Source organism: Lagenorhynchus albirostris, chromosome X (assembly GCF_949774975.1).
Source record: "Lagenorhynchus albirostris chromosome X, mLagAlb1.1, whole genome shotgun sequence".
NCBI classification, from domain to species: Eukaryota; Metazoa; Chordata; class Mammalia; order Artiodactyla; family Delphinidae; genus Lagenorhynchus; species Lagenorhynchus albirostris.
Genome location: NC_083116.1, coordinates 20,337,916 through 20,363,714, shown reverse-complemented (window position 1 = coordinate 20,363,714; position 25,799 = coordinate 20,337,916). Strand labels below are relative to the sequence as shown.

The 25,799-nt window shown below is 44.6% G+C and overlaps 1 protein-coding gene across 3 annotated transcripts in view; it reads right to left on the bottom strand.

The window, feature by feature from the left end:
• The window catches only part of ZDHHC9 (zinc finger DHHC-type palmitoyltransferase 9), a 31,859-nt gene extending 14,518 nt beyond the window's left edge, over window positions 1-17,341 (bottom strand). The window contains exons 1-5 of one of the 3 annotated variants that reach the window (XM_060138258.1): window positions 17,139-17,341; window positions 16,730-16,797; window positions 15,238-15,539; window positions 5,488-5,556; window positions 3,989-4,149 (exon numbers count right to left, since the gene is read on the bottom strand). In XM_060138258.1, coding sequence (XP_059994241.1) covers window positions 3,989-4,149; window positions 5,488-5,556; window positions 15,238-15,404 — 397 coding nt within the window. In that variant the 5' untranslated portion in view covers window positions 15,405-15,539; window positions 16,730-16,797; window positions 17,139-17,341. The remainder of the gene's footprint in view (window positions 1-3,988; window positions 4,150-5,487; window positions 5,557-15,237; window positions 15,540-16,729; window positions 16,798-17,138) is intronic. The other 2 variants (XM_060138259.1, XM_060138260.1) reach the window with 2 other exon arrangements.
• Window positions 17,342-25,799: the final 8,458 nt, after the last annotated feature.

Genomic DNA, 25,799 nt, shown 5'->3' with positions numbered 1-25,799 from the left:
CAACTCAGGGATATTTATGCATTTTGGTATATTTCCTTCTACTCTTTTTTATTTTAAATAAATTTTAACTTATTTATTTATTTATTTTTGGCTGCATTGGGTCTTCGTTGCTACACACAGGCTTTCTCTAGTTGCGGCGAGCAGGGGCTACTCTTCGTTGCAGCGTGTGGGCTTCTCATTGCAGTGGCCTCTCTTGTTGCAGAGCACAGGCTCTAGTCGGGTGGGCTTCAGTAGTTGTGGCTCACGGGCTCTAGAGCGCAGGCTCAGTAGTTGTGGCACACGGGCTTTGTTGCTCCACGGCATGCGGGATCTTCCCGGACCAGGGCTCGAACCCGTGTCCCCTGCATTGGCAGGCGGATTCTTAACCACTGTGCCACCAGAGAAGTCCCTTTCCTTCTACTCTTAACAAATAAATAAACATTCATGATTTTTTAAATTTGAGATTATATTTTAGATACAATTTTATACCCTGTATTTTTCACTTAACGTTATACAGTAAGCATTTTTCCATGGTTGTTAATTTTTTTCTGAAAACATCATTATTGGCAATACAATTTTCTATCATATGCATGTACTGTAATTTATTTAACCAATTCATGTTATTGGGCATTTAAGTTGCCTCTGGTATTTTACTATTTAAATGATGCTGCATGCAAAAACTTAAAACATTACAGACAAAGCTTAAGTCCCCTTTGATCTCCACCCTAATCCCAACCCCCTCCTCCCTTCCTCAAGAATATGTTCATGTGTTAAAATTAATTTCTAAAACATAAAGAAAAAAAGAAAAGCATGTTGAAGTCTGAGCAGTAATATATGAAGTTGCTGGCATTAAAATAGCTAGGAAAAAGAAAAAATGATGCATTAAAAATCCTTCTACAAGTATTTGTGTAAATCTCTGATTATTTCCTTTAGCTAATCCTGAGAGAAGTGAAATTACTGGCTCAAAGGGTATGAACCCTTAAAGCCCATATCACTTATTGGGAAACTGCTTCCCAGACAGATTGTATCAATTTGCATGCCCGCCCATCTGCAGCATATGAGAGTGCCTGTCTCATTGCACCCTTGCTGTGCAGGATAATTCTAAAAACAGAATATTTTTTCAATTCACTTTGATTTTAAAAATATCTGCCATATGGAACTTTTTTCCTTTTTTAGCGGAGTGGGGTGGATGCTGTGAAATCAAACAATAACAGTGTGACACAAGTCTTAAAGAATGGGGATAGCTATTCATTAGAGGATGATATAAGTACCAGCATGCCACCCTCACATTCCTCTGCATGTACTTTACATGAGGGCACCTGGGAGAGAGTTCAAGGCTCTCCCATCCCATGAGGTGTGCTATGATGCAAGGGAACCAACCACATGTCTTCTTCTCTCCCCTACCCAGACCCTACCCACAGCATACCCAGTACAGGGCTGAATGTAAGTTGACAAAAACTTGCTAACATAAACATACGTATGAACTCAAGAACTCACTCTACTATTGAGAGAAACATGCTAAATGCAGAGGTAACAACCTGACAGCTTAAGCCTGGGCCCCGGGCCCAGCAATCTGGCAAAACAGAGCTAACCTTGCTAACAGCCTGCTGTGAGAGGCAAGATCAAGCCAAGGCACTGCCTTGACCTTCAGTTTCTCTATACGTGATGGAAAGAGGAGGACAAAAGACTAACCCAGAGAGAGAAAAGACTACACTCACAACTGTCCCTTCCTATCTTGCTCCTAACTAGTCCAGGTCTCCCCCAACTCCAGCTGCGCCAACACACCTCGCCTCTGTTTCCTTCCCACAATTCCCACCTTCTCCCCACCCCTAAGTAGTTTGAGCTCAGATGTGCACAAATCTATGTCCCCTTACCGCAACTAAAATAGGCTGAAATTTTTCAAAAAGAAATCCACTAAGAAGCTAAATAAACACAGCTAAATAAACAAAAGAAATACAAAAGCTGGAAGCCTTCAAAGCAACCTAAAAAAGTATCAAATCAAAACGTTGTACACCTTAAACTTACACAAAGTCATATGCCAATTATATCTCAATAAAACTGTGGGGAAAAAAAAGAAACCAACTAGAACTGGGAGAAAATATTTCCTTGACAGTAGCATGCATATAAACAGGAATAAACTCAATATGAGAAGTATAGAAACTATGTTAAAAAAACTATAAAAATTCTATTAAAGGGCACAAAATTCAGTCTAAAAATACAGAAAGATGTACTATCTTCTTGGGGATAATTATACATAATAATTATATAAGTGTAAATTCTCTCAAAAATAATATATAAATATAATACCTATTAGAACCCCAATGTGTCTGTCTTTTTAATTCAATAAAATATTAAAATCCCAACAAACAAACAACAACAACAAAGCACCTGAAAGAACTAAAGGCTAACCACAGATTGGTACAGCTTTTAGTCTTACAAGTACAGCTTTTAGTACAGCTTTTAGTACAGCTTTTAGTCTTACAAGTCCTGGGTCCCTTTCTTCTACTCTACGTGGCTTGGATGCTGACTCTAGCTACTTGGGTACCAGATTTGAGAACAATTTAGGTAGGCACCACTGTTGGATCTCGTGGGCTCCAGTCCCTCCTAGTACTGGCATCAGAGTCTTCTTTCCCAGTGTGAGCTCCAGGAGTCTCCCAGGAGTGTGAGCTCCCAGGAGTCTCCCAGGAGCTTCCTGGGAAGTTCTGCTTCAATTCATGAAGGCACCCTGGCTCCTGGTTAGTGTAGCTCTTCATTTCTGTCCCAAAGAGCCCTACCCTGAGCTGCAGACTGTACTGTGATTAGTCTGTAACTACTTCCTTTACCATTCCTATAATTCCCAATGGTTCCTGTCCCCTCTCATCTTGTGTGTTCCCCTAAAGCAGGAATCCTTGGTTAGAAACCCACTCATGTGCTTCAAAAGATCTATGAATCCCTGAAATTATATCCAAAATTGTATGTATGTGATGCATATATTTTTATGAAGAGGTTTATAGTTTTCATCAAGAAAATCAAATGAGGGACTTCCCTGGTGGTCCAGTGGTCAAGAATCCACCGTCCAATGAAGGGGACGCAAGTTTGATCCCTGGTCGGGGAACTAAGATCCCACATCTGCAGGGCAACTAAGCCCGTGTGCTGCAACTACTGAGCCCGTGCACTCTGGAGCCTGTGTGCCACACTACAGAGCCCACACGCTCTGGAGCCCACATGCCACAACTAGAGAGAAGCCCGCGTGCCACAACCAGAGAGAAACCTACGAGCCACAACTAGAAAGAAGCCCACACACTGCAACGAAAGATCCCGCGTGCTGCAACTAAGACCCGACACAGCCAAAAATATAAATAAATAAATAAATAAATTTGAAAAAAATCAAATGAATTGGGCTTCCCTGGTGGTACAGTGGTTAAGAATCTGCCTGCCAATGCAGGGAACACGGGTTCAAGCCCTGGTCCGGGAAGATCCTACATGCCGCAGAGCAACTAAGTCTGCATGCCACAACTACTAAGCATGCACTCTAGAGCCCGTGAGCCACAACTACTGAGCCCACGTGCCACACTACTGAAGCCCACACGCCTAGAGCCTGTGCTCCGCAACAAGAGAAGCCACCGCAATGAGAAGCCTATGCACCACAACGAAGTGTAGCCCCCGCTCACCACAACTAGAGAAAAGCCTGAGAGCAGCAACAAACACCCAACACAGCCAAATTAATAAATAAATTAAATAAATACAAAAAAAAATCAAATGAGTTGAAGACCCCCAAAAAGTTTTTTAAAAAATCCTCTTGGGAACAGTGCAGCAGGACCTTGGCAAGATATCCCTCCTAAAATGCAACACAGAACAGGGAAGAATGAAGTTCATATTCTTCACAGGGTAGTAATGATCTCAGATTCAGGATCTCAGAGGGAAAAGGCTAGAAGTGATTATTAGTCTGCAACTACAATTATGATTCCATTCTCTTACTAATCAAAGCCACCCACTGTACAATATCTTGCCAGCTGGTTAGAAAACTCACCTATCTCCATTTCTATGAAAGCTGCTTCATCTGGTAGGGCCCGAGGGATCACTCCAGGATCACTGAAGCTGGTCCTCAACAGTGTAGCCATGGAGAAAAGGAAGAGCATGGCAGCAAACACAGGGATGGCAGGTGACAGCTGGACAGCCAGGTAGCGGCATCTGAAGAAAGCAAGCAATTGAACATCTAGTTATTCCTACCCTATACTGACCTGGAATTGTTACCAGTATGTCAATCTGATCTCCACAACAAAATTACAGTACCTCAAGGGCAGGGACCATATTTTTTACTTCTCTCGAATTACTGAAAAGTCCTAACATTTGGTTCTGCACATACTAGGCGCTCAACAAATACTTAACTGATCGATGCCACCTATAACATACAGAAGATAGCCTAAGGAACCTCCGTTACCCTCAAGCCCAGTCCCTCCCATCAGCCTGCTGGGGGTCACATTTCCTCTGTACCTCAGCAAAGGCTCATACCTGTTCAGGTCAGGGACCCAACTGAACCTGGATTGTAAGCACCATAGGTTGCTCTCACTCTGGGAATGTCTAGAGCTTTTCATATCCACTCATCTGGCGTTAGGCCTGAGCTCAAGGAGGGGGAAGAAAAGATGAGGACCAGTCATGAAGCAGAGTCCCAGTGTCAGACAGACGGTATGTCCAGCATGCTTGAAGGCCAGTGAAAAGCTTCAGGGCTGCTGACTGACTCTGCAACATCCACTCACTCCTCTTCCTTCCTCAAAGAGCTGAGCCAATAGATGACTAGTGACCATAAGCAAGGGAATAAGAAAATTGTATCTCCTTAGCACCCCTTCTCAACATCATGTTTGTTCCCCTCTTTCCATAATTCACCTGGAAGGCCATTCCTCTTTCTCTCTGGATATCCCAGCTCTACTCTTCTTTCAGATCCAAAGCCATCAATGCCGTCACTGTCATCATCACAGCCACAATTTATTGAGAACACACCAGATGCACTAAGCTCTTTAGGCACATTACAGCATCCACTTCTCACACTACATCTATAATAGCTGAAGAATCTGGGATTTAGCGAGGTCTTGGCTCTTCCAAAGGCCTATCCTAAACTGCACTGTTTTTCACTATGTTGACCTCATCTCCCCCAACTGAACTTCATAAGAGCAAGAACCTTGTCTTTTAGGAGTGGGAATGCCTGGGTTTGAATTCTGGCTCTACCAGCTCCTAGTTGGGTAACTGAGTTAACTTCAGTCTCCTTATCTGTGAAATGAGGATGATAATGACAGTATTTCATAGGGTGGTTGTGTGGTTCAAATGCATGAATAGAAATAAAGTGCTTAGAACTGCCCTTGACACATAGTAAACGCTAAGTAAACGTCAGTTATTAACATTATCATCACGGTTCTCTATCTCCCAGAGCCTAATACAAGTATGAGAACAAAGAGGCTATCAACAAATACTTGTCGAGTTGAACTGAGTATCAAACCAAATAAATGGGAATACGTAATTAGAGTTACCACTGACCTATTTTTACTCTCCTCCTCCTGAGGCATATTTTCTCCTTCAACATAGACATCTTCTCTTGGAGGCAGACTATAAGTGGATGAGCAAGGACCAGAGGCAGAGTGAAGAAAGTAAGCTAAGGAAAAAGGCTTATCTCATCTGCACAGGGATTAAGCAAGCTGCTGTCCACTCAGAGTAAACGTTTAACCCTGGGTTGTACCTTCGCTGCAGGTTTGGAACAATCCCCATGAGATCCTCCTCCTGCCTCCGTGCCACACACACGACTGCATGGGGAGTTCTAACCAACTGTACTGAGCAGTTTGCCATGAAGGTGAACATACGGAGTGAACTTGCAAAATGATTTCTGTGGCTTTTTGTTTGCTTGCCTGCTCGTTTGTTTTTTAATAAAATCCTTGGTCTTAGCTTGCTTTTGTAAGATTTTTTTCCTTCTCCTAAAAGCCAAGGGTAGGATCTGGCTAACTGAGTTCAGGGTAATGAAGGTCCTTCCATATCACTCGCTTGTGGATTACCCTCTTTTCCACTATTCCCCTTCACTGGTACAGATAATTAAGAAGTGGGGCTTCCCTGGTGGCGCAGTGGTTGCGAGTCCGCCTGCCGATGCAGGGGACACGAGTTCGTGCCAGGTCCGGGAAGATCCCGCATGCCGCGGAGTGGCTGGGCCCGTGAGCCATGGCCGCTGAGCCTGCGCGTCCGGAGCCTGTGCTCCGCAACGGGAGAGGCCACAACAGTAAGAGGCCCACGTACCGCAAAAATAAAACAAAAATTAAAAATAAAAACAAAATTTATAAGGGCTTCCCTGGTGGCGCAGTGGTTGAGAGTCCGCCTGACGATGCAGGGGACGCGGGTTCGAGCCCTGGTCTGGGAAGATCCCACATGCCGCGGAGCTGCTGGGCCCGTGAGCCATGCCGCTGAGCCTGCGCGTCCGGAGCCTGTGCTCCGCAACGGGAGGGGCCACAGCAGTGAGAGGCCCGCGTACCGCAAAACAAACAAACAAACAAAAAAAGAAGTGAATTCAGAAAAGTCACCTCCACTTATCAGGGACCCAAAAGGACACAGGAGAATCACGAGGCTCCGTTTCACAAACAAGCCAAATGAAATTACCATGCTGACAGAAAACAGCCATCTTCCTCATCACTGCCCATCTCTAAAATCACTCTTGAAAACAAAGAAGTGACGTCTCCAGGATTCAAACTGCCCTGGGTGTATAGTCTCCAATGAAAACCCTTAGAAAAATCAGAGCCATCTGATTGGCCACCTAAGGGAGTTTAAACTGTTTTATTAGAGGGAAAAGATACAGAGAAGGTAGAACACACACACACCCACACACACCCCACACACACACATACTAATGTCGCCCCCATGCACAGAAGACCCAAGCTTAACTAAGTCCCATTTCAACACCTGCTTGTTGACCAGACAAAGAACAACTTAGATTTCAATTACACTATGCCATTAAGGATAAAGGTCTCTGTAATCTCCACACAGACTATCATCTGCACCTGCTAAAACAATCCACTCTGTATGTCAACAAGTACACAACAGGCCCATTGTATTGTTCTCCAGAGACAAGGATACTGGCAGCCAGTTGTCACTAGTGAGTGGGTGTGGCTGGCAAGGCAGATGTGGGACCAGCAGGCCTTTCTACCCCGAATAAGAAGAAATAAGAGAGCCAGCGGCTAAGACCACTGTGAACTACAACCCATCTGTCTGTCTTTAATACCCACCTAGGTCAGTCCCATAATTGCAGTAAGCTAGAGATCTGTCTTGTATAGGAATAAGCTATGTGAAGATTTGGGGGTAATTCCCAGTATCGACCTCAAAAGTCAGGAGTACCCTCAAACATCACTAATTTGTCCTAGTGAAACACGGATCTGTCATCCACAAATATAAGCTGTTTTTGAAACCCCGTAGTAGTTTCCATCTATATCGATACGAATAATGATATCCATACACTTCTTGACACAGAACTCTCCTTTGTCTTCAGAGTACCACGGGGTTAGAAGTTGCTTTTCTCCCTTGTGAATCTTATAAATGCAACCATGTGCCCACTAAGTCTTCATTTCTGCCACCTGAAGAGACATCATCATTTTAAGCCATCCTCTACCAACCTCTCGATTGGCCTCAGGCTTCCATAGCTGGACTAGACGACAGGACTCCCACATGGTGGTACTGACCAGCAGTAACCAGCAGTGCCAGGCTGAGCTGGTGTGTCATGTCCCATCCCCCATCCCTAGCACACTAGCGTTCATTGGAGGGACAATGATAATGACACAGACTTCAATTCACACAAAAAAACTCAAAAGAGATTCATGAGGGGAGCTGGTAAGAAACCAGACAGATTCCATGGCAGGGCTGCCTCACAGACTGGCAGTGTGGACTACTGTTCTATACTCTGCTTCAAAGTCTCCCTAATAGCTTTCTTGCTATGCTTTTTGTTGTTGTCCTTTTATCAATGCAATCAATCAGCCAACAAGTATTTATGGGTCTAACAAATGAAGAGCAAGAGAAATGGGAGTTAATTTTGTTGAGGAAAACATAACTAACATATGAAACAGCTAAATAAGATAAGACCAATAATCAAGTGTTCACATGGTGAGTCAGACCCTAAGGACTGTAAGTGGTCAGAGAAGAGCTCTCTTGGGAAGCTGATGGCTGCTTGAAACTGCTCCCATAGCAGCCATTAAGGTTGGCTTTAAGGAAGAGCTGTGCTTGGAACGGCAGGAATGGTCCAAGGATTGGAGCCCCATAATGGCCCTTGATCCCAGATAATAGAAATAAGCCTTTGCTATAAGTCCTCCCTGATATGGATGGCTGTCTGTCCTTTTACATATGACCTACCTCTAGAGCACAGTAAACACGTACAACCACCCATAAGACTGGTTCAACATTCTTCTGATGACACTCAGAGTCTGTTACGAGGGAAAAAGTTTCCTTGGACACTAAAAACATAATTTAATATCACCCTCCAGATTTACTGCTATGTGAAGGTCAAAGGAAAATGCATAACCCTGTTTTGCTCCAGGAGCAGTGGGGAAAATTAACCAAACAGGGACCTTTTCAATTGTGAGGCAATGAGCCATCCTCTCACTGAGGAAGGCCAAAATCTCTATCCAGGCAAACCTGCTAAGTAGTTGCCAAATTTCAGTTATAATAATAAATTTCACATTTCAATTATAATATAAAAAATTTCAATTATAATATCCTCCTGATCAAGAACTTAGAATAGTTCTCTGCTGCCTATTATTATATTAAGCCCCCCACTCCTCAGGCCAGTATTCCGAGGCCCTCCTTGAACTGGCCTTATCTAATCATTATCATAAGGTTCTTGCCTCCTCCTTGCTCCATTCCAGACACATCTCCCTCATTACCCTGAATTCACTAGCCTCTTGTTATTGCAAGAGGCATAAGATGCCTTTTTTTGTTCTTAAACACAATACCACCTCTGGCATCTCTGAGGAGGAAGATTTAGGACTCCTCTCCCTCAATAAACATCTCAACTGATGTAGGCATGCTAGGGACATCCCTGTTCTTTGTGCTCACTTTTCCTAAAATAGACGATCACTATACTCAATTAAGACTCATTCTCAAAAGATGGGAGACTCATTCAGTGGAGACTGACAGTGTGAAACTCATTACCGCAAAAGGTAGTAGAGGCTGAAAATATACAGATGAATTCTGAATGACAGAACCGTAAAGAATTGTTAACAGAAAGCACACTGTTCAGGAGACATGACCCAATCCTTCTTCAGGGGACATGCTTTATCAGGAAGTTGAGTTTAGCTAAGTACTGTTAACAGATTGATATCAAAGAGGCAACTATGCCTTTCTAAAACTGTCTTTGGTTGACCAAGTCACAGACAGAATCTTGGGCAGGATAAGCACAAGACTGAATCTCCATAGAGCAGCTCTGCAGAGAATACTCTCTTGGTTAGAGATCATGATAAAGTCACTTTTTCCTCTTCCTAATCTCACCTAAGGAATTCAGGAACCTGGACCTTGTCACTGTAGGTACAGATATTCTGCCATGTCAGAGTCTGGCTCTGGTCTACCCAGCCCTGTGTCTCCTCAAACCTGCTAAGTTTGTTATCAGATTGCCTCTTCTCTTCCTCCTGTCCATGGGGACACGGTGTCCCTTTCATCACCATCACCCACAGGGTAACATGGTAGGGAGCACACACTGCTTAATTTTTCTCTGAGCTGTCCTCATCCCGGCAGCAGGGACTAGGGGCAGCGACAGCAGTGATAACCTCTTGTAACACACAAAGCTTACTTGCTAAGTTCACACTTAGACATGGGCTCCCTTGTCCCTGCAAGGCTACCAGAATGCCATGCTGGAACGCTGTCAGTTTTCCACAAAGATGCCTTCGTTTTCTAGGAGCATGGGCTAGGGAGGCCAAAATAACCTGGAGTCCACTAAGGTAACACAAACACTAGCTAGCAAGACCCCAGAATATGCGTGTCCAGCACTCAGCACCATGCACATCTTCAGTAATCTGCACGTCTTCACGATTCCGTATTCAAAAGGTAACAATGAGATGAAAAGTAGTGTCATATAGGGCTTCCCTGGTGGCACAGTGGTTGAGAGTCCGCCTGCCGATGCAGGGGACACAGGTTCGTGCCCCGGTCCGGGAGGATCCCACATGCCGCAGAGCGGCTGGGCCCGTGAGCCATGGCCGCTGAGCCTGCGTGTCTGGAGCCTGTGCTCTGCGACGGGAGAGGCCACGACAGTGAGAGGCCCGCGTACCGCAAAAAAAAAAAAAAAAGTAGTGTCATATAAAGGCACTGGTTGGCCGATCGATCTTGATGAAATAACCCCATTTCTGTAGACTTGGTTTTGTCACCTGCAAAAGGATAGGGATAGTCTCCAAGGCCCCCTCCGGCTCTATCACTCTATGATTCTGTGAGTCAAGACTGTTACATTTTAAGTGCATCCAGAATGTATCAATTCAGTAACATTTATTGATCACCTACTCTATGAAAGGCCTGGCAGAGGGCACTGTGGGGGCCACATAGACACAGAAGATGGTCCCTGACATTGAAAGAGCTCAAAGTGTAATCACCACAGAATTCAGAAATATAAAAAATGTCAATTACATATTAAATGACTGGTATGTACAATTAGTCCTGAGAATGCAGAAATTACTAGAAAAATTTCATGAAGGAAGGAAGACTCAAGAAGGGACTTGAAAAAGAGGTAGAATATGAATAGGCTAGAAGTGGGACAATTACTAAGCAGTGCTACAAAACTTCTTTCAGTTCATCCAATTCAACGACTCCTCTGTACATCAGGAGCACCCAGGAGGGTCAGTCCAACAGGGTTTGATAGTGCCTTGATACGGTTTCCTCTAGATATAGCACAGTGAGGCATAAGCACTGATCATAGCAGCAAACTACTTCTACTTCAGGGGTCAAGAGTCACACAATCATTCTTGCCACAACAGAAGTCTCAGGACCTTGACCCCACTAGTGATCTGGTCACAATGTTAAAAGAGACAGCTAGGAAGCCACTTCCAGAACACAGTGCACTTGGTCCTTTCCCCAAGCTTTATGAGGAAGTTGAATTTGACTAAATACCACAATAGCCTTTCAGTAGCTGGACAGCTCACAGGTTGTCAGTGTCATTCTGCTATAGTGTCCTAACATTCCCGGCCAAGCTGTTTGCTATGTGTTCATCACACAAGCTGGACAGGGTTTGGGCAAAAAGGACTGAGAATGGTTCATGTGCTCAAAGCTCACACTTCCTAAATACCTCATCCTAAGAATACATTAGGAAGTTTTTTTTTTTAACTAAAGTATTTTTTTGAAGTATAGTTGATTTACAATGTTGTGTTAATTTCTGGTGTACAGCAAACTGGTTCAGTTATATATACATTCTTTTTTTTATATTCTTTTCCATTATGGTTTATCATAAGATACTGAATATAGTTCTCTGTGCTGTACAGTAGGACCTTGTTGTTTATCCATTCTATATATAACAGCTTACATCTGCTCACCCAAACCTCCCACTCCATCCCTTCCCCACCCCACCCCACCCAAGCCGGCAACCACAAGTCTGTTCTCTACGTCCCTGAGTCTGTTTCTGTTTCATAGATAGGTTCATTTGTGTCACATTTTAGAGTCCATATATAAGTGATATCATATGGTATTCATCTTTCTCTTTCTGACTTACTTCACTTAGTATGATAATCTCTACTTGCAAGGAAATTTTTTTTTAAGTACTGTACAATTTACACTCTGCTTCAAAATTCAAAGACATTTTTACTACAGATACAATTACATTTAAAATACAGCTACCTACTGGTAATCTTCTATCCCCTCCTTTTCTGTGTGTGTATTTGAATTTTCCAGACAGACACAAGAGTTATATAGAATTTCAGACTCTCAGAGTTGCAAGAGGCCTAGTGATAATCTAGCCCAATTTCCCATCCTGGGCAGGAATCCACTCTGTGACAGCAGCCCTGAGAGATGGCTACCCAGTTTCTTTGGAAACACTTCTAACAATACAGAGCTAACTCGCTCCTGGATGGACCACCTTTGTTCATTTTACGTATTCAACCTGCTGTCTGTCCACTGAAAATTACAGGTCCCTCCTTTGAGAAATCTAAACGTGTAAAGGCAAAATCCAAAAATAAAAAGATGTCCACTGGCACTACTAACACTGCATGTTTTTCATCAAGGGGCGCCCACATGCCTGACCAGATTTCTCAAGCCATCTGGCTGACCCAGGGCTGTGCCACGGGTGGTTATAAATCACCTCACACTCGTTCCTATGCACCTGCTGCAAGCAGGACGCTGTTACTAAATGCAGGTCCAGATGTGCCTCAAGATCTGAACTTTCTTCCTCAAGGCCAAAATGCAGCAGCCAGGGGACATATAGTCTACGCTCCTAGACAGTTTAAAGATGAAAAGAGACAGCCCTTTGTCACTGGTGGTTCAGACACCCTCAACTGCCTGAAGGCAGGGGGCTAGATCAGCTGATTTTTTTTTATGCGCGGTACGGGGGCCCCTCACTGTTGTGGCCTCTCCCGTTGCGGAGCACAGGCTCCGGACGCGCAGGCTCAGCAGCCATGGCTCATGCGCCCAGCCGCTCCACGGCATGTGGGATCTTCCCCGGACCGGGGCACGAACCCGTGTCCCCTGCATCAGCAGGCGGACTCTCAACCACTGCGCCACCAGGGAAGCCCCCAGCTGATTTCTTGAGGTCTCCCTAAGTTCTCATACTAGTGAAGGAGCCCATATTCTGCCCCCAAACCCTATCCACCACCACGTGGTGGGTAGTAAATTACAGACCCCAAAGAAAAAGGTCAACCAGAAAGAAATGTCATTCCTCAGAGGCATGCTGGTATCCTCTGTACAGCCTGTCATTGGTTAGGCTCAAGGCAGCTGCCACCTAGAGTGCCTGTGTGTCTGCATATGACAGACAGATGCATGCACACTCACAAACACAGATTCTACCATTCTCAGTAAAAAAAGCATTCATTGCCAGGGTCCTCTCCCCTTTGGTCAGATGTAGCCTTCCCCACTCCACTGCTCAGCTAACACGTTTACTTCCTTCTCCCCTCCAGCCTCCTTACTCCCTCCCCGAAGCCCTACCCTCAAAAATATTTACCCCACAGACAGCTGGAACCCAGAGCAGTTTACAAACAACCTCGCCCTTCATATCTGAGGGCAAAGTGCAAGAAATAACTTGGGGGAAAAAGTCATCTTGGTAGAAAACCCAACCTGCCTCTGTCAAACAGTAACTTGGCTAATTACAAGCTTCATCCCACAGGCAGTTTTCTTCAGAGGCCTTCAGGGCCGAAGTGGAACAGATCCGTATCAGACTCTGTCTGGCTCCCAGATACAAAAAGGGTCAAATGCCAGTAGCTCCAAATTTCAAGTTCCCTTGGCCAGTCAAACCAGAGGTTTCCTGGGCCCAGAATTACCAGCTCACTCAGGGTCTAGAAACAAATCTCATCTCTGTTTTGAATGGTTCCAACCACAAAACTTTAACCCTGGGCGGGGCAGGGAGGGTGGCAAAAGAGCTAGTGATTCAGCAGAGGAAGGAGTGAGAATGATAGAAAGCAGAGTTCATCTCTGCACTTCCAAAAAGAAGCAAGGCAGGAATAAAACAAAGAAAACTTGGAGAAGGGTGACGAGTGGGGAAACATTTTTTTTTAATGTTATGCATATGCCTGCCCACCTGCACACGCTCACTTGTACCACACATAGGTACACACACACACACACACACACACACACACACACACACACACTCAGCCATGAAACTCAGACTGGAAAGCAGCTAAGAAGCCAACATCAAACTGTCTGACTTTGCCAAATACTTTACAAAGTCAGCAGCAATAGCCGCAACAGAAGTGCCTTTGACAAAGAGGTCCTCTGACCTTACTTTCCTAGCCCTGTTATAAACTACGTCCCCCTCCTTCCTCTGCTGTTACTCAAGCCAGCTGCAAACATCAAAAAGTCCGGTAAAGGGCTTCCCTGGTGGCGCGGTGGTTGAGAGTCCTCCTGCCGACGCAGGGGACACGGGTTCGTGCCCTGGTCCGGGAAGATCCCACGTGCCGCGGAGCAGCTGGGCCCGTGAGCCATGGCCACTGAGCCTGCGCGTCTGGAGCCTGTGCTCCGCAACGGGAGAGGCCACAGCAGTGAGAGGCCCGCGTACCGCAAAAAAAAAAAAAAAAAAAAGTCCGGTAAAGCAGCCCCCCAAAAAATCACTCTTGATGCACTGGGTAAGCCTGAAGCCCTTATAGAAGAAAGACAAAAATGAGCCCCAAGAGACCAGAGCTCATTTTAATTACCCACGAAGTCTGGCCAAGAAGCCCTGTCCTCCGTCCCATGGCCACACCCCCTCATGGGAGCTCCATTTCCAGGTCACGGGGCACAGGAACTGTAGCAGGCTCCTATTAGGTGTGGTTCACAGTCCACAAACACACCTCTTGGCTCCTCAAGGCCTTCCTCATAATACTGTAATCCCAAACCGATCAGCATTACTCCCAGCCCTAGAGTGTACAGCATTCTCAGCATACCCAGGAGTCATGCCACAGTACCCTAGAATCCAACTGGCCACTTCCCTTGAGCAGTGACCTACACGGACTTCAAACAGTGGCTCTAGTACTAGCTATTACATCACAGAAAAAATAACTCCAAGGCTGGTATCAGGCACACACAGAATAGAGAGTTGTTTATGTTGAGCGATTCTGAGTGAAAGAAAGAGCAACTCACATTTAATAAGCACACACAGCTAGATTGTGGCACAGCTGAGGCTGGAACCAATCTGCAGGTTCCCAATTCAGTTGGCTTTTCAATTTAACAGCTAACTGAGAGCTGAGCCCTAAGGAAATAGGACCCAGAATAACAGAATAAGTGAGTATTATGGGGTGGAGTTATGACCACGGGGCGTGCCCCTAGGCTCGGGAGGGGTAGGGAAGAGGCAGTCTGTCACTAAGCACCTAAGGAGACCACTGAAAAGGGGAGGTGAGTAATAAAGACAAACTCTTTTATTTCCCAAGTGTTCCAAGGGTGGCCCCAAATCAGTGCTATAAAATTGGTATCAAGGGTCTTGGTGTTTCTAGGAGGCACATACTCTGCTATAAGCTCAAAGCAATGAATTCAGTTGGCATGATCTATAGACATTGCCCAAGAGGACAATGACAGCCATCCAAGGACTAGCCACAAACTCCCCAGAAAGAAGGTTCTTCCCCTGGACCCAAGGTAACCATAATCAGGCAACTGTACTCAATGGAAACTCACTCGAAGGCGAAGAAGAGTGTACACGTCCCCAGGATGAGGAAGAGGGTCAAATAGAAGATGCCCTTTTGCCGGGCCATCATCACGCGGCCATCACAACAGAAGGTGTTCCTGCCTGGGAGTTTCTCCCATTTCCGTGTCACCTTCTTTCTCACCACCATCACAGACATGATTGGAATTCCTGGTCCAAAATGGGTTTTGTGATTACAAGAGGGAAGAAACAAAAGCTGAGCCCAGCTTTGAAATCACGTTGCCTGCTATTGCTGCCGCTGGGTCAAACATCATCAGAAGTCCAATTTCTAGCCCTAAGAAAAAGCACACACACACACACACAAATGAGACAGGAACAAGAAAATGCAGTTCAATCTTCCTTTCCCAGAGGCAGAAAGATGAGCACTGCTTGAAGGGATGGGGGTGAAGAAATGGGAGAGTTTATTTCCAATCTGTTTTTGTCCCCTAAAAGAAGAAAAGGTTAAAGGTTCTCAAAAAGAGAAGGGGGCTAGCATATCTTCTTAAATATACCCCTTTACTTCCAATATAATACTGATGATGTGATTATCATAGAACCTTGGAACTAGAAGGGATTTTGTAGTTGATAGGCCCAATTACTTTGTTTTGGAAATGAGTAAAGTGAAGACCGAAGAGGGGAGATAACTTCTCCAGGGTCACAAAGCCATGAAGCGAAGCCAAGAAAACAGGTCTGCTGACTTTCAGTCCAGGGAACTTTCCACTATACCATATTTTTCTATAATCATCACAAAGAGGACTCTAAAAATAATAGTAGAGTTTCTGCCCTTAAGGAGCCATTCCCACCCCTCCTCCAGTTCTTCGCCTTCTTTCTTCAATTAGCCACTCAAATGTGAATCACACCAGGGAACAAGTCATCCTCTGGCAGAGCTAGGAGGTTGTGGACACTCTGTACACAAACCCAGGTTGTATTTACTCAAAACAGATTTCCCCTAATCAAACCCTCCTAACTTCCTGAGTCCGGGAAATGAACCAACCTTGCTGGTCTAGCCTAACATTGGTGGGAATCTTAATGAAACCACATCACAGACCTGTAGGTGAAAGGCTGACTTAAGCAGGAGAGGTTCTGATATGGCTGGGGGGAGGAGGGGCGGGGGGGGGACGGCAGCAGTCAAGAAAAGTCATAAAGGTGCTTTCTGGGACATTTCAGAAGTACCATCTCCACTTAGCATCCTGAATCCCCAGGCCCAGCCTTTCTCTGTCACTGCCACCCTTCTCCTCCTCTCAGGTCGGGTGCTGTGGCCTCTATTTACTGATACCACATGCCCCGCGCTGGCAAGAATGAGGCGGAAGCCTGCAGCCCAACTGACTGATGAGAAACAACCAACTCGAAATCATTCCTGGGCTAGCGAGGGTAAGGGTCCCAAGAGAGACGAGGAACTGAGCAGGAAAAGGAGAAGGTGGAAGGCTTGGGAAAGGGGAGGGGGCACCAGAGGTACAGAGAACACTTCCTTTGTGTAAAACTAACCTGGAAAACAATCTTCTCCTGATAAACCGGCCCAGCGAGAGAAGAGAGACCAGGAAGGGGAGCCGGGCCTGGGAGAACAAAGATCAAAATCCGTCAAGAACCAGCGACCGGCCCAACGGCACGGGGCCGAGGCCGGAGTCCCAGGCGGGCGGCGGGCGCGGCCTCGGGAGGCCCGCCCTGCCTCGGCCACGCCGCCGACCACCGCCCCGGGCAGGTTGGGACGTGCGCCACCTCCGCACGCTCGTACACACTCACACACGCCCCGCCACGTGTAGTCACCCCCGGCCAGGGGCTCGGAAGTTGCCTAGCCGAGAAGGGGAGAGCCAGGGTCCGCGCGTCCCGGAGCAGCCGCGGGAGCGGTAGACCACGCGGCCGAACCCCGGAGACCCCCACCCCCACCCCTTGTTACCTGAACCCCGGAGACAGAACTCGGCCGGGAACCGAGGCCAGGAAGTGCACTGTCCCAGGGGACCGCGTCGGCCGCCCGAGGTGGCAGCGGCTTCTCCCCAGCCCGGAGGCTGCCTCCTCCTGACAAGGGTCCCCAATGGTCGGGGCCCTAAACCAGCTGTGGCAGCCGCCCACCACTGGGCGAATGGAACGCTCCTCACGTCACCAGGTCGTTCCAGTAGTTGCTCGCCCTCCATTGGCTGATCCTCCTCTGTGCCTCCGCCTCTGCCACCCCTGCGCCGAACTACCATTGGCTGAGCCAAACGCCGCTCGACGATGCCTCCGCCCCACTCTCCCACCCATCTCCCGGCTTCTTGCCCACCTGCCAAGCCATTGCCAGACTCCCTTTGGGGTCTGAGCGCCAATGTGAAGTGTCGCCTTCTATTAATATAGTTCCAAAGAGACTGGGGTGAAGGGTAGTGCCAATGGGACCAGGAGGGACAGGGGACCTGCCTCCCCCCACACGTACTGTGAGACGCTGAAGCAACACTGGCTCACAGATCCCGGTGCTCACCCCAAACTAGGTCCTCCCTGGGCCTCTCCAGCCCTGCTTGCATGAAATCAACTGCGACTCGGGATTTTACTCTTTACCGGCGTAAAAACAAGTCCTCTGCCTCCCAAGTCCTATTCACTAGGTAGGGACCCCACCTCTGTCCCAGTCACCCTGGCCTGCAGCTCTAAGGCTTTCAGAACAAAACAAACAAACGTAAAAAGGAACTTGAAAGGAATAACTGTCCCCAAGAATAGAATAATTTTGCAGTATCGTAAACAAAAAAATTGACAGTGATGAGTTTAGAGAAACTCTACTTACAGGACGTAAATTCTTTCAGGTAGATAATGAAGTAAAGATTGCTCCAAAATGCTTGTAAATTCGTATTAGATTTGAAGAGCTTGTGAAAATGAGGCGGCGGGCGGGGCGGGGAGAGCGGGGAGCGGGAATCCAAGGCAGAATCTCCACCCACCAACCACATTGATTCTTTCCTTCTGTCGCCTTCCTCAGCAGGGCAGTTATTACCATGATGAGCCACTGCTACTGATCTGAGCGAGTGGCATCCTTTAGAGTAAGATTGGAGTGGGGAAAACAGTTGAGAACCAGAGTATCAATATTATACAGTAGACTTTAAAAGACACTAGGTCTGTTTCCACTAGGATGGCTCTTGGCTTCCAAATATAAAGGGAAATAAGAGAGAGGGCTAAAGGTGGCCTTTCCTTACCTGTCACGCTGTTAGGGAGAGTGCCCAGATTGTCAGCTATTTTCCTGAGCTTGAATAAAGTTTCTCTAGGGTGAAGGTATTTGCAATGAATACAAAAGAGACTGCCAACGCTCTTCCCAAAGCAGTTTTTTGTGTTAGTTGAAGGACCACGTGCATGGTCAAGAACTATTTCTCCTTTTACAGGATTTGGGTCCCACATGATATGAAGCAAAATGCTACCTAATGATAGTTACATTTGACACTTTCATGGCACCCTTCAATCAAAAATTTTAAAGGATTAAAAAATCACTAGGTAATTCTCTTATGAGAGAGATGTGTTATAATTAATATGTAGGGGAAAGTATGTCTTTATAAAGGTTCTATTGTTCCCCAGCACTCATGCTGATTATAATCATCGGTTTAGTCTTTATGAACCTTATGATCAGTATCATTGCCTCCAGTTCTCCCCTTTAAATCCTGGAGGCTGCTGGTATTGCACACACTTGGTATGGAAGGGAGAGGAACGTCCCTCAGCCCCATCAGGCCCCTGGATTCCCAAGCCTGTGTACACCAGGTGCCCTTGGGAGTGGCACAGTCACCCCAGCTGCCATCCTCCTAACTGGGGAGTGGACAAAAAGAAACCTCCACAGCATCCAAACATACTTTGTCCATATCTCAGGTGCAGATGAAGCCCGGGGCGTCCTGGAATCAATGTGTCACGGCAACGCATTCCTGAGCTCTGCCCCTCCCTCCTCTGGGTCACATTCCCTCTGGGATTAAGTGGCTGTGTAGGTCAGGCTTGCTTTATTACAATCTATTATTATTTGTGCTCACCTTTAAAAGAAAAATAAGGAAAATGTATATGGACAAACATTCCATACCGATTCCTTCTATGTCATTACATCGTTTTATATAATCCCGAAAGTCTTAATACACACACCCAACTACACTGTGACTATAAACTAAGATCGTTTTTTTCTTTTCTTTTCTTTTCTCTTTCTTTTTTCTGTTTGCTCTTCCACAAATCTCTAGACTTCATGCGTCCAAATCGGTTTTGGCCTCTTTGAAGGGGAGTTACAGTCACATGGTGAGCACTCGAAACAGCATGGAATAAAGGTCCAGGCTTCCACTGTGTGGTCACATATATTCTGGTGTGCTTGTTTAAAAGCACCTGTCTCCATATTGATGGTTCCTGTGTGAGTGTGTGTTCATGGTGTGTAGGTGTAAAGTGCTGTCTGAACAACCTCAGATCCTGAGTGCCGCCACTGGGTTGCAGCTTGCCTGTTAGTGTTGCTTCAGACATCTCTTCTGTAAACACCCAGAGACCCCTTCAGTACTGTATCCAAGAACAGACCCCAAAACTTAGTCCGCATCCTGCGGTCAACTCTTGTTGGCCCTTTTTTTCCTCTCTGTTTACTTTAGCCTCAACCCTTCCATGCCCCCTTGCTCTCCTACCCACACAAGTGTCCCTTCCCACCTCACCTACCTGGCCTGCTCTCCTCTCCTTACTTTCTGGCTATAAATAAACATATATTTGTAGAATGAATTGATGAACAAAGGAGAGAACCGCGGACACCCTGTCCACACATGACCAACTAGTGTTCTTAAGCAACAGCTGTTTCCCTGAGGCCTGGGCTGCTATCACTGACACAGAAGAGACAGGATGGTGTGCATAGTAGAAAGCTCCAAAGCTTTACAGCCAGAAGGACCCAGGTTCAAATCCTGGCTCTGCTACTTAGTAGCTTATGTAAACTACAGCAAGTAATTTCTCCTTTCTGAGCCAATTTCCTCATCTGTAAAATACAGCTAATGCCCACTTCATAGAGTGATAAAGGGGATTGGAGGTAATGTGTGTGTGCTAAATGTCTGGCATATAGGAGAAACACAATCAATCTTGTATGTTCTAATGACGTCTGTGGTAACTGCCGTTTCCCACCTCCCTCCTTGACCTGCACTGCTGACTTGGGGGAGAAAGGTAAGAAGAAGGAGACCCATTCTTCACTCTGTCGAACCCTTGTCATCCATGTGCCGCATGTTTACAGACCCTCTAAATCCGTCACTGAAATTAATCCTTATCTGACTGGCCACTTAGTTTCTCAATCCCCGGGGAACCCTACTGCTGCTTGGGAAAAGCTTGGGCTGTAATCTTGGTCTAGTAGAATGGCTGTTACGTAGCACCATCACCTCAAGTGAATCCTCAATATGGCCTCCACATTATTTGTTTCAACAGGTGAGAAATCAACGGCATCTCTTTCATTACACAACTTCTGTGTTCACATCACTGTGCTGGGATTGTTGGCTCCTGTCAGAGACTGAGAAGCACCTTAAAGACGCCACCGTGTGAAAGCCAAACATACAAGAAGTCCAATAAAAACTGCCTGGGGTGACAGGGAAGGTGCTATCACAATGCAACTAAATTGCTCAAACCCAGCCTCTGCTTCTGCCTCTGATGCCTGTCTGCTCTCCCTGGTTCTGAATTTTATTTCATCTCTAGATTGTGGATTTCTGACTCCACCAGGAATGATTTTAGATGCTGTGTCAGACCCCTCAACACTAGTCCTAAGACTACCCTCTCACTAAACAGGAGTCATAATAACATCAATAGAGACCATTTATTAAGGACCTCCTCCGAGCCAGGGATTGTGCTAGGTGCTCACAGCTTAGGTTCCTAGATTATGGTCTAAACTTGATGTCTAAGTGAGAGCATCTGATAATGACCCAGCACAGCCCTAGCCTCCCACTCTGCCCAGCCTTCTCATTCCAGGAGCTGACCTCAAGGGATTGTGTAGCCCAAAACTATAAGCTGGTTTATCGGTCAGTTAAGTATGTGTCAAGAACCCACAGTTTGCCCAGCCTGTACTAGGCACTATGGGAAATACCAAAGAAGTAAATGACATGATCCCAGGCTCTAAGGAACTTCAAATATTCTAAGCAAAAAAAGACCAGCTCATGTGAAGTCATTAAAGATAAACATGAAACAGGGCAATTGAGTCCAATTCTCAACCACGCACAGCAGAGTCTCCAACCTTTTAAGGAGAGCTTGCCTCAGAAGGGTGTACCCTCTCAAATACTGTTGATAGAAGAGGAAATTGGAAAAATCTTTCAGTAAGGCTGTTCAGTAGTATCTCTTAATATTTTTACATTATATAACCATTGACCCAACAATCCTACTTCTATTGAGAAACACTAGCACATATGTTCAAAGATATATGTACAAAGATGTTCACTATAACATTGTTTGTCATTGCAAAAGTTAGCAAACAAAAAGTTCTTTAACTGTATACACAGGAAAGGGTAGACTATCACCTTCCTGTATGTATGTGTATATATTTCAATAAAGATTTTACATTAAAAAATTAAGTATCTATCTGCTGACAGGTAAGTATGTCCAATATATACTAAGTTTAAAAACCAAGTAACTAAACTTTTATAAAATCCAAACTTTATAAAATTTAAAAAACCATTTTGTGTGTGTAAGTGTATGATTTTATGTACGTATATTTTATTTTAAAAGTCTGGAAGGATATTTACTGAACAGTGGTTACCTCTGAGGAGTGAGAGTGATGAACAAACTTTTAAGTTTTACTTTATACACTTCTTTCATGTCTGAATTAGTTGTAAGGAGTATTATTAATTTTAGGACTTAGAAAGATTTAAAAAATTATTATAAGGCTGTATACCTCTCTTTCAATATGGCAGAATGACCACATGCATTTATATCCACTCTCTCCTAAGACACCATTAGAATTATAGTAAAGGGATTAAAAAGGCATAAGCTCATAACAAAGAAGAGAAGAGGGGCATTAGATGACAGTATATTTCACAAATGTCTGGAAGACAGAAATTGGAGGAAACGGTATTGACTGAACACACAAAAACTAAGGCTGATTCTGGAACCAACCAGCCCAGAAAAACACCGTACAGAACATAAAAAGAGTCATCCTGGAAAAAGGGAAGTTGGCAAAAGAGATGGTATGCTTAAGAGCTAGGAAAACTGAGGATACAATAAAGGCACAGAATGCAAGAAATAATCCAAAAAGAGGCAATGAAGAAACGTCAAGAAAAACAAAATCTGTACAAGAAGTCCACGGATCAAATGTGAAAATGCGAAGAATTGGATAGAATTAACACAGGAAGTGGACTTCTAGACAAATAGAATTTATTCTGAGCACTAGACAAAATGAGAAAGCTGGGAAATAGCAGAGATATGGTAAAGACAGCATATGTTTAATCGACCCACAGCAAAAAAAAAAAAAAAGGCAATCAAAAACTCAAGGAAAATACAAAGCCTGCTGCATATTCACCTGCCAGCAACCGACACAAGAGGCATTTCCTCCCTGCAGCTACACTTGCTGTTCGTTAGTCTGATGGTTAAGAAATTGTATCTCATTTTAATTGCTCCAGGTATTGGTGAGGTAGAGCATCTTTTCATGTGTCTTTCGACCATTTTTATTTCCTGTTTTAAAAATTTCTTATATATATCTGTTTCTCATTTAAAAATTTTTTTACCTTTTGGTGTCATTTTTGCTGATTTATTGGAGTTTGCTGTAAATTTTGAATCAGTTCTTTGACACATATGGCATTTTTTTCTCCTATTTTATCACTTATCTTTAAGATATCTTGTGTAAAATTTTTAAATTTTGTTTTAGTCAAGTTTGCTAAAGTTTTTTTTATATTTGCAATTTCTTACTTTATATTTGCAATTTTTATTTAAGACGGCCTTTCCTACCCCAAATCAACAACATTTTTCTTCTAGTTTTACCTAATGATTTGGAGGTACTTTATTTTCCATTTTTAGCTCAAAAAAGACATTCATACACAATTCATCATTAAGGTAGTTTTCGATGGGACTGAAAACAAACAGCTCCTATTTATTTGGGAAGTTCTATTCAGCATTTGAAAAACCTGAAGTCTGACATGTTAAAAACCATAATTTTACTCATTAAATTCTACTTATCACGAATCATAATTGTTAAGGAAGGACCTACATAGGAAGTCAAATTTTAAATAAAGTTTTGTTCTAGGCTAAAAAAAAATTCAAGGAAAATACAAAACTGTTCAAAAATGCCACTTTCCAATAATGAAGACAACTAGAACATGGAGTGATATAGAATAATTGATGGAAGTTGTAACATGAAAATGTAATCAAGGCCCATTTCTTGGCTTTACACTGAAAACTCTACAACTGTAATAAGACAAACACTATCTTTTTTGGTTTTTAACCTTTGGAATCCAACCTAGAGACAATCACCGGAAACTTAATTATGATTACAAAGTATAAAGTAAATGTCAACAAACAATGAAGGAGCATAGGGTACAGAAATTGAAAGGTAGATGAAGTTAGGGGAGGTGGAAGGATGTGTAGAGGCACTAATATTCTAATTTTAGAAAGTATAGACTCAAGAGATTCGATCTATAGATGATGGAACAAGAAATAGAGGTTTATGTGTCTTATATAAAGGCACGAAGATAACCAAAAAAGACATGCAAACAAAAGGATACACATTAAAATGGTTGCCTGTTGGGAAGGGAATTAAATAGAGGAACTAAAAGGAGTGATGTATTAGGAGGAAGAGAGAAGTGGTTGCTGCAGTGTAAGTGAGCTAAATCTCCATTTATTAGAGCAGGAAGTCACTAGATGGACGATGTCTAGACCTGGTCAACCAAGGAAGGACGTATCATTTAGAGAAAATGGATTATTACAACACTCCCCTTACTGGTCTCTCTGCTTCCACGCTTGCCCCCTTTTGATCTATTATTAACACAGCAACTAGAGAGATTCTTTTAAAAGTTAACTCAGACCTTGCCACCCAATGGCTTCCCATCTGTGAAATTACAGAAAAAATTTTTATTGGTCTCTGCCCCCCAGTTCCTGGCAAAGAGCTCCTAAAACCCTTGTCATTTCCTGGGTAATAGGAGTGTCTTTTGTTCTAATGAGGCAGTGCTGGGTGGGCTCCTGGCTGGCTGCTGGATGAAGGCTGCTCACCAGAAAGACAGAACCATGATTAGTAGCTTGGAGCTTTCGGCCCCACCCCCCATTCTCTTGAGAAAGGAGAAGGGCTGGAAATGGAGTTAATAATCAATCATGCCTACGTGATGAGGCCTCCATAAAGCTCCCAAAAGTCTGGGTTCAGAGCTTCCAGGTTGGTGAACACATCCATATACTGGGAGGGTGATGCGCCCCAACTCCAAGGGGGCAGAAGCTCCTGTGCTCAGGACCCTCCCAGACCTCGTCCTATGTATCTCTTCATCTGGCTGTTCATCTGTATCCTTTTATAATAAAATGGTAAACATAAGTAAGTGTTTCCCTGAGTTCTGTGAGCTGCTCCAGCAAATTAATTGAACCCAAGGAGGGGGTCATAGGAACCTCAGATTTACAGCCCATCAGTTGGAAGTAGAGGTGACAACCTGAACTCACCATTGGCATCTGAAGTTGGGGGGGAGGCAGTAGTCTTGTGGGACTGAGCCCTTAACCTGTGCAATCTGATGCTCTCTCCAGGTAGAAAGTGTCAGAATTGAGTTAAAGTGTAGGACTCCCAGCTGGTGGCACCGAGTATTGCCTGTTTTAGGGAAACCCACATACACAACTGGCGTCAGAAGTGCTGTGAGTATGGCAGTTGTGTGAGAGTAAAGGAGAAACACAGGAAGGAAAAACAAGATGTTTCTAATTCACCATCTCATTCAGAACAAAAGCCAAAGTCATTACAATGGCTTACTAGACCTCAGCCAGTCATCTGGCTCAGCATCTCCCAAGCCCTGCATCTCCTGCTACTCCCCCTTGCTCACTCTGCGTCAGCCCCAGTGGCCTCCTTGCTGTTCCTTGAGCAAACTGGACATGTTCTATCACAGGACCATTTTGCACCAGCTGTTCTGTCTGCCTAGAATTCTCTTTCCCCCAGGTATTTGCATGGATTGCTCTATCACCTCCTTCAGGTCCTTACTCAGAATCTCCCCTTCTCAGAGAGATTTTCCCTGGCTACACTATTTGAAATTGCAGGCCCCCTCCCCCAAGAACTCCCTATATCCTTCTTCTGCTTTTTCTCCATAGCACTTACTGTCTTTTAACATACTATATATTTTAATTATTTATCTTACTTATTGTTGCTCTCCCCCACCGGGATGTAAACTCAATAAGAGCACGGATTTTTGTGTTTTGTTCACTGCTCTATCCCCAGTGCTGAGAACAGTGACTAGCACACAGTAGGTGCTTGTTATGGACTGAATTGCATGCTCCCAAAATTTATATGTTGAAGTCTCAACCTCCAGTACTTCAGAATGTAACGGTATTTGGAAATAAGGTCTTTAAAGACGTGATTAAATTAAAATGAGGCCGTTGGGAAGGGGTCATAATCCAGGATGACTGGTATCCTTATAAGAAGAGGAAGAGACACCAGGGGTGCACATGCACAGAGGAACAATCACGCAAAGAC